The sequence below is a fragment of the Larus michahellis genome, chromosome 17 (genome assembly GCF_964199755.1).
Source record: "Larus michahellis chromosome 17, bLarMic1.1, whole genome shotgun sequence".
NCBI lineage: Eukaryota > Metazoa > Chordata > Aves > Charadriiformes > Laridae > Larus > Larus michahellis.
Window position 1 is genome coordinate 6648447 of NC_133912.1, and position 13740 is coordinate 6662186.

Genomic DNA, 13740 nt, shown 5'->3' on the forward strand with positions numbered 1-13740 from the left:
CTTCTCCCCATTTTCACCACCATATTCTATCCCTTCTAATTTCTTTTCGTCTACATCAGTGTTCTGCACTGTAACCTGTCACGTTCAGCCTGGCATAGTTATTCAGTGCTCCTCAGGGGCCTCAGCTGCACTGGAGAGGGACCGTATTCAGAGGTATTCTTTTCGTGATGTCCTTAGCACTGCGGGGATGCAAGTTCCCTGCCTCCCTGAACGCTGCAGTGCAAGCATGACACAGGCTTACAAAAACACTACTTCAGAGGCATCTCGGGAGACCCGTTAACCGAAGAAAGGTTAGAGACATGAACTGTTGTGTCGCAGGGAATTTCAATGCATAGGTTCTCCACGGACTCAAATAAAAGCATTGATGAATGGTAGTTACTAGATTCTATCAGCTGCTGCTGTCTCTTTCCTCCTCTTAGCTGCTCTTGTGCTCTACCTGTGTATTACTGAAAGTTAATTGTAGGCGGTCTGTATGTAAACGATCATGTTAACTGGCAGTGATTCTTATGGTATGATTTTTTCAGGTATCTTTGTCAGACTTTATCAGATTGATAGCAATTCCCATGTCCAGCTTTGGTGATAAAGTAGCTGGAGGAAAGTTATGACCGCTAGAAAGTTTGTAGTGATTTATGACGAGTCAGTTGTTTTATTTTTCTCTATTAAAGAGATAGAGGAATTCCACAGAATGGTTTATCTGTGCTTTTGGAGTTACCTGGTGCTGTGCAGATCCCCAAGAACAGTCTCTACCAGTGGTTCGTATTCTTCATGGTTCATTTATTAAACCGTGGAAGAACAAAGGGCAGCCAGGATCCCAACTCTGATAGCTAGAATTACTCTCTAATTCAAATTAATCAAGCAATTGAAAGACAACACAGTAATTGATGGATTATTTTGACAGAAAGCTCTGCTCTGTCAGTGTTTGCATTGGACCCCAGCACTGTACACAGGGCTGTCCCTTGCTGATCACTCCGGGCAGCTATGAAATCCACATAAATGCTCGTGGCCATTCCAGGCTCTTCCTAACTTCCAATGGACTGCTTGATTCATTCTTATACTTCTGAGACTTTTATTGAAGCTTTTACTCTTTAAAATACAACATTTTTTTAGTCAAATACAGAAACATGCATAAAGTTACTTCTGTATCTCAGCTACCAGGAGGATAAACTAAGATTCAAAAATCAGTGTTCCTAAAACTTGAGCTCATGAGACTGCACCTTGTATGCTTAAACAAGGAGGCTGGACTGAAATGTAACAGTTTTGTGTTAATATTGCTCTAAAAGAAAGAAGATAGATAGAACTCAAAGGATCTTTCAGTCTTAGTAACTAGACAAGAAACAGAGGATGTGTAAAGACCTTGAGGCAAGAGCTTTGATAAACTATTATTTTCTAGAAGAGCTAGGTAGTTGGGAGCAAAAACCTCAAGCTTAAATTTTAGCATAAGTAACGTAAAAGAAGGCATTAGTCAGATAAAATGTCCACTAAGAAGGTTGTGGCTGAAGAACGCCATACCAAGCAGTCTCCATCAGGTTTGACATCGAATTTTTTTTAGCACTAACAAGGTAAACCTTGTTTGTTCTTCTCAAAGTTAGTGCCTGTAGATAGCTGGATTGTTCACGTACCCTTTACATTTTGCTGGTTTTTGAAGGGATCATAGGGACTGGATTTCAGTTACTGATCACTGATGCGCTATGCTGTCATCAAATAAAACTTGCGCATTGTCTGTACAGGGAAACATCTGTGCATTTGTGAAAATTAAATACAGCTTTGAACTGAGGATGGGATAGTGAGCCTCTCTCTGTATATTTCCAGCCCCACAAAACTGCCAGATTGCGATGCCTTATAGATGTCTGCAGAAATCATGCCATCTTGGTGGTAAAGCTACTGTGTTTGAACCAGATAAGGTAGGAGAGACTGTTATTTTGAAGTAGGCTGTACTGCTGGTTTGTCTTGCTGGTGGACAGTAAAATATGCATTGACGTCAGAACTGGCTGATCAGCATTCAGTTCATGAAGTGGGTCAGGTTTGTTTCTAACACACTCATACCTTTCCTTTATCAGTACCTCTCTCACGGTAATCTCCTTTGCTCATATTACTATTATAACAAAAGATCCATGTGGCTCTGTGGAGCCAGGCAGATTGAATTCTGTTGGTAATTTTAGAAGAATGGATTAATTATAGCTCTGAAGCGGGTATCCCTTCTAAAGGATTTTTAGAGGTACAAATTAGAGACTACCTCATATTGCTAGATGCACAGCAGAAGTTGCAGTGGCTTTGGCAGGGAGCTTCCATTTCTCAAATTGCAAATGGGTCTGAAATCTTAGTCTGGTTCCATTTTTAACAGGAAAACAGATTCCATTTAAATGATGTATGTTCAAAAAATTATACCTTTCTAAAGTCAAGATTATTCTAAAGGGGGTAATGAGATTGAGAAATAAAATACCGCAAATGTTGAGAGCCAATATTTGCAGATTGCACAAACACAGAGTTTATTCAGCTGAACACAATGCTGCAAATGATCATATTTTTTTTAATGTGCAGATTCAGGCAAATGTTAAGAAGATAAAGATCACTCCATTCTATAATCTCAGTCCTCTGGTAACGAGTCCAATTTCAGTCCTCTTTGAATTCTGTGGCTGGCATTTTTTTTTGAGGGCTGGCACATTTTCTCCTTAAACACCAGTAACGTTCGTAAAATCCATTTCTCTGGAATGCAAAATCTTAACATTGTTCTTAGGTTAAAAACTATTACCTTTGATCCATAATGATTCTGGTAAATCAGCAATTGCAAAGTAGAAACAAGGTGGAGGGGGAAAGAGAGAATAAGAGACTAGCGATTGCTTTGTGCTTAATTGAATCCTGGCCATTCCAACACTCCAAAAAGTGGGACAACTAAACCAACAGTAAAATAATTAAAAATTGAGGAAGCCCAATGGACCAAGCATCCAGTATCCTATCTAAATCTTTAACTTCTTTGAAATGGCTTTCATGGATGCTATTAATTCTTGAGTTCTTAAGAAATGGCTTAACATCATTTGAAGGCACAAGTGTAGAAAGCAAAACGGAAAGAAAAAGAGGTAACCATAATAATTTATGTACTCTAACAAATAATGCTGATCTCCCCGCACAGGTAATTTTCTCCAACAATATAATACAATTGGATTTCTAAAGATAAGAGCAGATTGCTGAAATATACAACACTGTTTTTAAGTCCTATGTTACATGAAAAAGTCCAGTATGCATTAGTAGGTGCCTTTTATTGTGGTTTGTACTGTTAATGCATGCTATTTTTTCAGCAAAAATTCATAACTAAAGAATACTGGTGTTCATTACCACGAAAAATGGAAGAAATAGAAGGTTTAAAACTGCAGATCAAAGACAGAATGAAGGAACCATTTTCCAGGTTTATAAGACACATACCACATACTCCTAGACAAGTACACAGACTCATGAGGAATTCCGTACTGGGTCAGATCCATCTAGCAGTGACAGGGAGAGTATACCAGGCTGGCCATTTTCTGCAGCCTGTTCCCTGTGTGCGCGTCCCTATGCCCAAACCCCAGCAGCCAGTGTTGTATTAGTGCTTGTACAGAGTGCATCCTTAGCTACTCTTTCTAGTATCAATGTGTATCAACCTTTCATACGTGGATTTGCCTAATAAAACTTAATCGTCTATGCTGTCACAAGACTATCAGATGCAAGCCAAGTGTTGCTGTTCCACCCAGTCAAGCACTGTCTCAACAGCGTAAGTTCTATAATTCTATTGCTCAGAGAGGGACTAAAGGTAACAGCCTTGCAAGGATCATGCCATTTAGTTCTAAGATATCCTTGCTCTTGAGCTACTTTTGGTAATGATAAATAAAATTATTATGTGTTATGAAATCAAGCATGTAAAGATAATAGTAAAAAACCAAAAATCCTAATCCTAAACAGGAAGCTTCTCTTATATTGATCAGTCATACTTAAAGACTCTATTCTGTCTTTTGCTGTTCAGATTTGTTCATGTTTCTTTTTGAAGTGGCTCTCACATGCTCACATTCACCAAATAGCTAACTGTAAATCCAGCCTGGATAGGCAGAGTTTCACTTTCTTAGGAATTGAAATCTTGTGTATTTCCAAGCAGGTCATGCTTTCTAGAGCTGTGCTTACAAATATTACGTGCATGTACTTGTGTGAATCTGATATGAAGATTTATGAGGGTGGCACCTGAATAGGAGCTGCAGTTCAGAGATAAAGATTGATGTTTACCTACAGTACTAAGAGGATGTTGAAAATCTGACAAATTCAAGATAAGTGAACGGAGAGATCAGATTTAATGACACCTAACACAGATGGCAAAATGCTTCTGAGAGAATAAATTGCTTCCTGTCTCCTGAAGTATTGTCAAGGTTGCCAAGCCAATTATGTGTGAAGAAAAGTCTCCTCATAGAGAATAAAAGAATTCACAACAAAAGCGTAGCTATGATAGGAAAAAGGCAGGTGACGTACAGCAATTGGGGGATTTTTCTTTTATGTAGAAGATTTTGTTGTTTCCCCCTCCGTTATGACAGCTGAAGTTGCAGTTGTTTCAGAGCTGAAGGAGGATGTAAAAGGAAGGATAGCATGAATGTTATATGCAGTGTTTCCTATGTAGATTTGGAATCTGAGCTGACCTTGACCATTTGCACCTCCAGAGTATGGTGATGTGCCAGGATGCCATTGCATAACAGTTCACGCAACTGTCAGGCATTCTATGTGCTTGCAGAGCATGACACTGTTATGGGTCTCTTGTGGGGTGACCTTCAAATAGTCTTTCTGGCATTGTAGCCTCCTTACTGATAGGCAGTGGGGCTCTTCTTTGATTATGGACAAGTGCCAGAAGTTCATTGCTGTGAGATTGGGTATCTGATTTTCTGACTTTGAACAAATACAGAGACCTTGGACTGATGTTGGAGATTTAACCACTTGAGGGTTCCACCTGTACCAGCTATTTACAATGTAAGACGTTCTCCTGTAAGAAAGTATGTTAATTATCCGGAGTACAATTAATTTTGGGACATTGGGTTAAAAGGGTAGAATGAAGCTTAAATATTTGTCTTTTAAGTTTCCCGTTTGATTGTTGACAATGCAAAAATAGATGAGGGAAAAGAGTGTCATCACAAAAATGACAGCTCATCATTATCAGTCAGCACACAGATACGTAAATCTCTAAGGACCTAGCATGACTGTAGATCCGATTTAATCAATCACTGTTTCCAGCAAACTCAGTCATTCATATTTGAACTAAAGTTTATCTTTTTAAAAGTCCTCAAATTTCTAGTCAGATTTTTAAAGTAATCAATCCACCAAATACTACTATGCTGCCTAGAAGATGAGTCTAAAACAAATCTGTTAAGAAAAATGATGAAATATAACTGTTTCAAAGTTGTTTATGCCCCAGAGGCCCCTTACCAAGCAGTTTGCTTAAGTCCGAAGGCTCTGATCATCATCTTTATTCAGTAGATTCTCATGAATTGTTTCTTGCAAACTGAAGCCATGGGCTGCAGCTCCTTATTTGTCACTAGGATCCCTTTAACAGATTTGATGTCAGATAAGCCCTGTAGTTGTAGGCTTGAAGGGAGTATGACAAGGCTATCTAATGACCAAATCACCTTTCCTAGAACAGAGATCTATTTGTTCATAACAAAAGCATTTTGGGGAGGAAGAAAAAAAGGTAAAACTGCATGGATATAAGAGATGTATCTATTCCTGCTTTGTGTGAATGCAGACAGTGGGTATGGTTAGTGTGAGATGAGAAGTGAAAAGGATTAATTTACTTAAAATAAAAGGCAATTTCTGATCAGTCGTTGCGACAGTGATGAAGTATGTGCAGAGTACTGGACTGTATAGTTACACCTGAGGGAAAAACACATAAGGCCAATGTTTACAAAAGGAAATGAGACTTAGCACTTCCGCTTATACCCTGATGTATTTGGGTCACTGGACTGAGATGTGCCCAGAGTATGTGATGTGCATTAAAGGTGGCAGAAAGTTTATAGCAGAATTACAGCATCGAATTTCAGGCTGTGGAAATGCTGAGGCAAAAGTTTTCAGCAGAGTGACTGGTTTCTATTTGCTGTTTAGAGAATGACCAGGCAGTTCAGTTATGCTTGGCCGTAGCCTGGGTCAGTCACTGATTTGTTACTTGAATTTGGGCTACTCTATTAACCTGTGTGTTCCAGTGTCCTCACCTGTAAAACTGGTATGCTTTTTCACACCCTAAAACCCCTGATAAGAGAGACAAATTCCATAATCAGTACCTTGAAATTCCTAAGTGCAAAGAGCGGCTTTATGCATGCTGCAAATATTTTGAAAGATGCATTTTTTTTGTGGAAGAACACCAGTGGGAACTGGTCTAAGTGAGGTTAGATATTTATATTGCCATATCTAGCTGTTCCTTAAAGATTACCACAAATGAGCTTTAGAAAAAGGAAGGATAAAATGAGGACAGAATGACACTGATTGCGTCTGTGTAACTGTGGCTGATCTACAGTTACCAGTTGTTTACCTGAATCAAATGGACCACCAACACAATGGACTACATAAAAAAGTCCATATATTTTAATATAATTTACTATGAATGCCCCACAGTGATATTGCTGCTGAATGGAATAGTGACTGTTTTTATTACCTTAACAGTGTATGTCACCCAGTGTAGAGATTTTCATACTGAGAGCTGGGTGGTTGCATAGTCTTGATTATCTATTATTCCTAATTAGTGCACTTCATTAAAGACAACTAAAAATACCTGCTTATATTAGTGGTACTGCTTAACACCATGTAGAGTCCGCGGTGCAATGCAGTAAGGAATCAGAGGTAAGGAAGCTATTAAAGAGGTAGTCATTGTAATAAGAATTAACCAGTGGTACACAGAGACTTGGAATCTCTTTCTAAGTCTTGTAGACTTCTTGCTGAACTCTTTAGTGACCTCAAAGTTAAAAGGATTAGTGAAAACAGCCAAAGGCCTATGAGATCATGCTGTTTGTGTATGTTTCCCAGATAAATTTTGAACCCGTTGCTTGCCCATAACCAAATTTGACAGAGAGCAGGAACCTCAAAAGGCAAAAACATTCCTGCAGGTTCATGTATAGGTGTTAAAGCAGTGGGTGGTATGTCTTACCTGTGGAAACAGTTGCAGAAGGAGCCACAAAAATGATCAGAGGGATGGAACACCTCTCCTATGAGGACAGGCTGAGAGAGTTGGGGTTGTTCAGCCTAGAGAAGGGGAGGCTCCAGGGAGACCTTATTTTGGCTTTTCAATACTTAAAGGGGGCTTATAAGAAAGCTGGGGACAAACATTTTGTAGGGCCTGTTGTGACAGGACAAGAGGTAATGGTTTTAAACTACAAGAGGGTAGATTTAGACTGGCTATTAGGAAGAAATTTTTTACGAAGGTAGTGAAACACTGGTCCAGGTTGCCCAGAGAGGTGGTGGATGCCTCATCCCTGGAGACGTTCCAGGTCAGGTTGGACAGGGCTCTGAGCAACCTGATCTAATGGAAGATGCCACTGTTTATGGCAGCAGGGGGCTTAGACTAGATGACCTTTAAAGGGCCCTTCCAACCCAAACTATTCTGATTCTGTAGCTTATTACAAACTAAGGAAAATCATAGAACCATAGAATGGTTCGGGTTAGAAGGGACCTTAAAGATCATCTAGTTCTAACCCCTCTGCCATGGGCAGGGACGCTTGGAAAATCTTGGAAGACAGAATAAAAAATGCTCTAGAAGCCTCTTCAGTTCTGATGTTCCCAAAACTGCTTCTTCCGCCTATGTTCATTTTTTATATATGTTGCAGGAAGAGTTCTATTAAAAGAACTATTGGAGCTCTTGTGTCCTTCTGTTAGGAAAGCAAGCAAATACCTTTACCATTAAGCTCAGTATAAGTAGTCCGGTTCAATTTCCATACAGCTTCTCTAGAACAACTCCAAGCTAAACCTACGCTTGGTAAGTTTGTGTTTAATATCTCTGTATTGCTTTGATACTGAAGGTTCTTTTGTGGTTTGATAGCTCATGATGTATGATGAGAGAGCCAGGCTCTTTGAGTAGCACAACCTATACAAACAGAAGTAAATGAAGCGGTACCAGTAGTGCCAGTACTGTGTCTGCTAACCACAGTTGTTTATCAATTTTGCTATCTGCTGATCAGCACCGCATTGTGTTAACATACCTCTGAGGTATTCGGCACTTGATAGTACTAAATCAACAGCCTGATTACTGTTTATCAACACTATTGACTTTCACAGGATTCCTCGAGTCACGCCAGCATGCAGTATCACTCTGCAGGAGCCTGGTTAGCTACAAGGGTAAAGCTAGCATTATCACCTTACGAAAAGAAACACTTTCTGTAACCTTCTACTGCATAGTTTGTTCCTGTGTGGAAGAAGTGGCAGGGAACAGTTAAATCATTGTCCACACGGGAGTAGACCAGGGACAAACATAAACAATGTTGTTGTGCTTGACAGTCTTTGCATGTCACTTGCCAGTGCTCCACTCTGTGTTTTCCTTTGGAGATATAGCTGAGCAGTTAGTGAATTGAAGCCAGTTTGCCTGAAAGCCTTAAAACCAAAGAATATTTGTCCCTGTTATCAGATCTCTCTCCTTGAGATCTTCTTTGCTTTAGTATTAACAGCATTTGTTGTCACAGAGAACATACAGAGTGGCCTGCAATGCAAGTGGAATAGAGGCCTAAGCAGTAGAGTGGTAATTCTGGGAGCAACAGGGAAAAATGCTGGTTTCATTGAATTCCATGAGAAAACTCCACTGAAGTGGAGCAAGTATTTTGATTCATGGTGTGAACAGGCGTTATCTAAAAACTTTGCTCCGATGGCTTTTATTAAAAGCCTGATGAATAAGAGCCTTGTGTATTAATACTGAGGAGTGTCATGGAAAGAGTGTATTCAAAATGGGTATCTGCAGTGGATGTAGGAGGGACTTTTAGGATCTTGGCAGGACGAATAAAGAATGCTAAAGCAAATGATATATGAACTAAGCAAAGGGAGCAAGCGTGATAGTATGACCTAAGAGGAACTGGAGGATCTGGGCTCTGAAGAGCTCCAAAGGCACTGGTAAGAGTGGAGTGGAGTGGAAGGCCACAGCTACAGATCGGAGCACCAGGGAGTGGTAGCAGCCACCTGAAATTCTGCATTTTGAAAATAATCAGTTTCAGTTCAGTCATAAAGCCAGCTTCTTCAGTATTAATGTTGCTTGCTGTACAGTTCTAGTAAAAAATAAAAATGCAACCTGGGAAAGCAGCAATAGGGGAAGCTAAAAAAAAATTGCATCAGACTTGATCTGACTTTATGTCTCTATGCAATACTGTCTGTCATCTTGCTTTTTACTATTGGATTATTACAAATGGTGACTAATACTGAAGTCCCATGGGACCCATGTCTGGTCCCATATTAAGCCAGAAAAAGAAACATTTAAAAGAACTGCTTAGTTGTGGAACGGTAAATTTCAGTTGTAGATTGAAAGGGCTGTAGACAATCCCAGTAGCTGAGTTTCCTTCCTAGCAAAAGGCTCTGTTTTCCCATGCTTGTTGCTTTTGGCAGAGTTCCTTCCTGCCTCCCTCCCATCTCCAAAGTTGATGCTTTTGTTGTCAAAATTTGTTGTGTATTCAAGGCTGGAGAGCACCTAAACAAGATTCAGGGAATCTCAGATTCAGTACTGAATCTCATATCTCTTGGCAAGTAAATAAGCTCATATTATGCATGAATGTCAGTTTGTTGAATTTTAGTGATAGCTGTTTATAAACTTCGATTTAGCAAATGGGTAGAAGTTTGCTCAAAACTCCTACAGGTTGTGAAATTTTGCAGAGTGTTTTAATAATTACATAGTTGTCATGAAAATAGCAGTAGAGGACGTTCGGCATCCCAGTAAATATTTTCAGTGGGAGTACTGATAAAAGGATTTGTGATAGAGCCTTTCATGAACGAAGGTGAGCTTTCAGATCTAGTCCATGCATATAATTATTCTTTGTCACACAACTGGAGTTTGGAGTGACTTTCCCCTTAATTTCTCAACAGATTTTGGATTTGGAAATTTCTATAAGAGTGGTGAACCTCTGACGACATGGTGTGGAAGCCCACCATATGCAGCCCCAGAAGTCTTTGAAGGACAGCAATACGAGGGACCCCAGCTGGATATCTGGGTATCATTATTCTTTTTTCAACTGGATTCAAGTCAACTTTTAGGAATCTGGAACAAAGGAATCATCTTTGATTTTTCTTAAGCTGCAGACAAGCTGTTCCTCTTCAGCTTTATTTCTTGAGTGTCATAAAATGCCTCTTAACATTGAATAGAATTAAAGTTACCTATCCAGGTGGCTATTAAATGTACACTGTAGGTGTATGTTATCCCGCTAGAGGGAAAACTAGCTCCTCCAAAACTCTCCTGGTTGAAGGCATGAACTTTGCTTTTTTTCCAATGCATTTAGTATCTTCTGTGTTAAGTGGGAATTGAACTTGTAAGGCTGTAAGTTCTTGATGAGGTTAAAGGGATTCTGAGCCACTGAAACACAAGAGGGATGATGACTGCTTTGCACTTTGGGCTGGAAACAAGCACATTTGTGCCACAAACATTTCTACTGCAGGCAGCTGCGTGTTTTTGAATTGGTGTGTCTCCATCTGTACTACTCTTAACGGAAGAGGACAGAGAGCGCAACCCACATTCCTATGCAATGGAAACGGGACTAAAATGAACTGAAGAAATTCTGTGCACCCTTCACGCGTTGTCAGAGAGTGTTTTTCATTCCTAATTTGCTTTTGTTTGGGTTTTTTTTGTTTGGTTGGTTTTTAATTTTAGTATTTTGGTACTTACCATGATGGATTCATATTCTAAAGCAACCAGAGTACAATTCGTTTGTCAGTCTCTGCTCTGGCATCAGATTTGCAGTGATAATATCGCACATAGCATAACATGGGCACTGTCATTTTGGTCAGAGCCTGTTATGCGAACAGGGCAGTTCAATGAAAGTCACCTTTCAGCTGCTAATCTAATTTAAATTAATCTAATTGCATTAACAAATAAAAGCTGTACTTTTACTTATATTTGTGTGCATGCATGTATCTCTCTATATACATACACGTATATGTAGCTAGTTAGAATTTAAGGAAAAAAAAGGCTACAGCCTTTTTGAACCTTTAGTAACTGACAAATAAACCTACAGCAGACCGCAGCTATGCTTACTCTTTCAAGTAGCACAGGCACTGTTTGAATGTCAGAAGTGAATCTCTGAACTTTGGTAAGTGTTCTTTAAATATATAAGATCCTAAATTGTTAACAATCTGCCTGCCCACAAAGAGAAGCACACATGTGTTTAAGATAAAATCATCATCATCATCTTCACTTATCTTCTGAGATGAGTTAAAGAGTCTGTATTTCTGCACCATCCAATCACAGGATGGGTCTGCTGAAAGTGCTAAGCTTGCAGGAGGAATGCAACAATCGACAGTTCAGTTTTTGGCAGGTTAAGGAAAGAAGTAGTACTTCTAAAAATACATATTTAATTTTATTAAAATCTGTGTACTTACAAAGTTTTAAGGTGAATGTTGAATGCCTGCTTTTTCCCCTTGAGAAATCCAGTGCTGTGGCTGTCTATGCCAGCTGATTGGCATGAGGGTCTGCTGTGGTTATTTCATCTAGTGTGGCGCTGTATTTTTTTCGCATATACTGCAAGACTATTTCCACTTGCAGCGCCAATTAACTTGCATACTTTCAAAAATGAGTCTGGCAGTTGGAGGAGAGCTCTTGCCCAGATTGTCTCCTTTTGCTTATATCAAATAATCTGTCATGCTTAGCACTGCATACAGCAGTGCAGAATTACTAGTTGGTGTTGCCCTGAAGCTGACCGTTCAGGAAGTTACCACTGTCCCTCTTACCCAGGCTTTTACAAATTGGTAAATGTAAAAGGTTATAGTTTCTTATTTTGAGGGGCTGCTGTTTAAGGTTTGTTTTTGTTTGACCAACATTGAGATTAATAAAACGTATCTCTAATTCTCACCTGAAATTGGGGCTCACTTTTCAGGTATCATTCAGTCATCTGCGTGGAGCTTCCTGCTAGCAGCCAGAGTCTCTAACCCATTACACTTCAGCTTACCTGCTTATCAGCACAAGGTACTGCAAGCCTAGCCATTATGGGTTAGCTGACTGTTCTTAATGTTTAGGGATCTTCAGAAATCTAACTCCTCCTTGTACAAATTTCCTGTTTCTGCAGAACATAATTTTAATTTTTTCTCTGACAGGATTTGGCCAGCCAACCTCAGGGACTTTGCTTCTGGCTTGGAAAACAAAATGACTATTCTTTTTCTTACAGAGCATGGGTGTAGTTCTTTATGTTTTGGTCTGTGGAGCATTACCTTTTGATGGACCAACGCTCCCCATACTAAGGCAACGAGTTCTTGAAGGAAGGTTCAGGATCCCTTATTTTATGTCAGAAGGTAACAAGGTGTCCTCTTATGCTCCTAGTGTTGTAAACCTTGAGTAAATTCTAGAATAATGTCTGTTGCAATAGAGCAAATGGTGGTGCAGCTGCACACTAGATTATGGTATGGCAGACTACTCATTTTGCAGAGAAACACAAATAAGCCTAGGTGAGCTGTATGCCTTTGCAGTTAGGCTGCTGCTAGGCAAACCAACTCATTTTTCCCTATGCAATGCGTGGAGATTGCAATGTGGCTGTACTTATGGGCAGGGAGAGAGTCGAAATGGAAGCTGAAGGATCTCTCATCCTACTGTGAACAGAAATATGGGGATGCAGGGGGAGAGGCACATTTGTGTAGCAGTTAGCTTTCATCCTGCAAGTCCATGTACATTTTAATGTGGAAAGAAAATATGCTGAGAGCAATATCGTTGTCAAACCTAAGTTGTGGATTGGGTGTTTCCTGGTTTTTGACAGTGTCTGCTAACCAAAGGCAAAAAAGTGCACAACCAGTTCATATGCCAGGTTCTCATTGTCCCGTATCTGGCACTCCCGCATGTGACGTGAGATCTCTCTGCCTCAATTAATTGCCCATCTGTTGGGTTTCATTGTTCCTCATGCCTCTTCAGACAAGAACAAGCGATTCACAGAGGTTGTTTGAAGCTTTAACAGTTAATGTTAGCACTGTACTTAGAAGGGCGCAAGCAGCTTCAAAAGAGGTATTAAATATTACTATTACCCTAATGTGGGAGCTGTGTAGAAGAAAAGGCACTGTTGAGCCTTACCATGCGTTTAAAGAAGTTGGGCTTTTGTCCTTCTTAATGTGACTTACAATCTTACTTTGAGAGGTTGTTTTAGCCTTCAGGAAATGTATTTAACGCAGAAGTTAGGTAGAAGTAAGGCGGTTTCCTATTGTCGTGCTCTGTATTGGTAGGGCTCAGGTGAATACATGCGAGTACCACTCAACAGGTTGGTAATTTTTTTTCTTTCCCCCAACAGAGTGTGAACATCTGATTAGAAGAATGTTGGTCCTAGACCCATCCAAACGGTTAACTATTGCTCAGATTAAGGAGCACAAGTGGATGCTTATAGAAGTTCCTGCACAGAGACCTATTCTTTATCCACCAGGAGAGGAGAATGAGCCTTCCATTGGAGAGTATAACGAGCAGGTCTTACGGCTAATGCACAGTCTTGGAATAGACCAACAGAAAACTATTGAGGTAAAACAGGTTCAAACAGATATTCGTCCCTGGAGGGAGGGTCTCCTGTTTTGTTTTGATGACTAGAATTTATTACCTCAGTTGCT

General features: G+C 39.8%; 1 protein-coding gene across 2 annotated transcripts in view; it reads left to right on the forward strand.

The window, feature by feature from the left end:
- Positions 1-13740, forward strand: part of SIK2 (salt inducible kinase 2) — a 57096-nt gene that overhangs the window by 27141 nt on the left and 16215 nt on the right. For both annotated transcript variants that reach the window (XM_074561298.1, XM_074561300.1), the window contains exons 5-7: positions 10042-10166; positions 12330-12453; positions 13434-13654. In XM_074561298.1, the coding sequence (XP_074417399.1) occupies positions 10042-10166; positions 12330-12453; positions 13434-13654 (470 nt within the window). The remainder of the gene's footprint in view (positions 1-10041; positions 10167-12329; positions 12454-13433; positions 13655-13740) is intronic.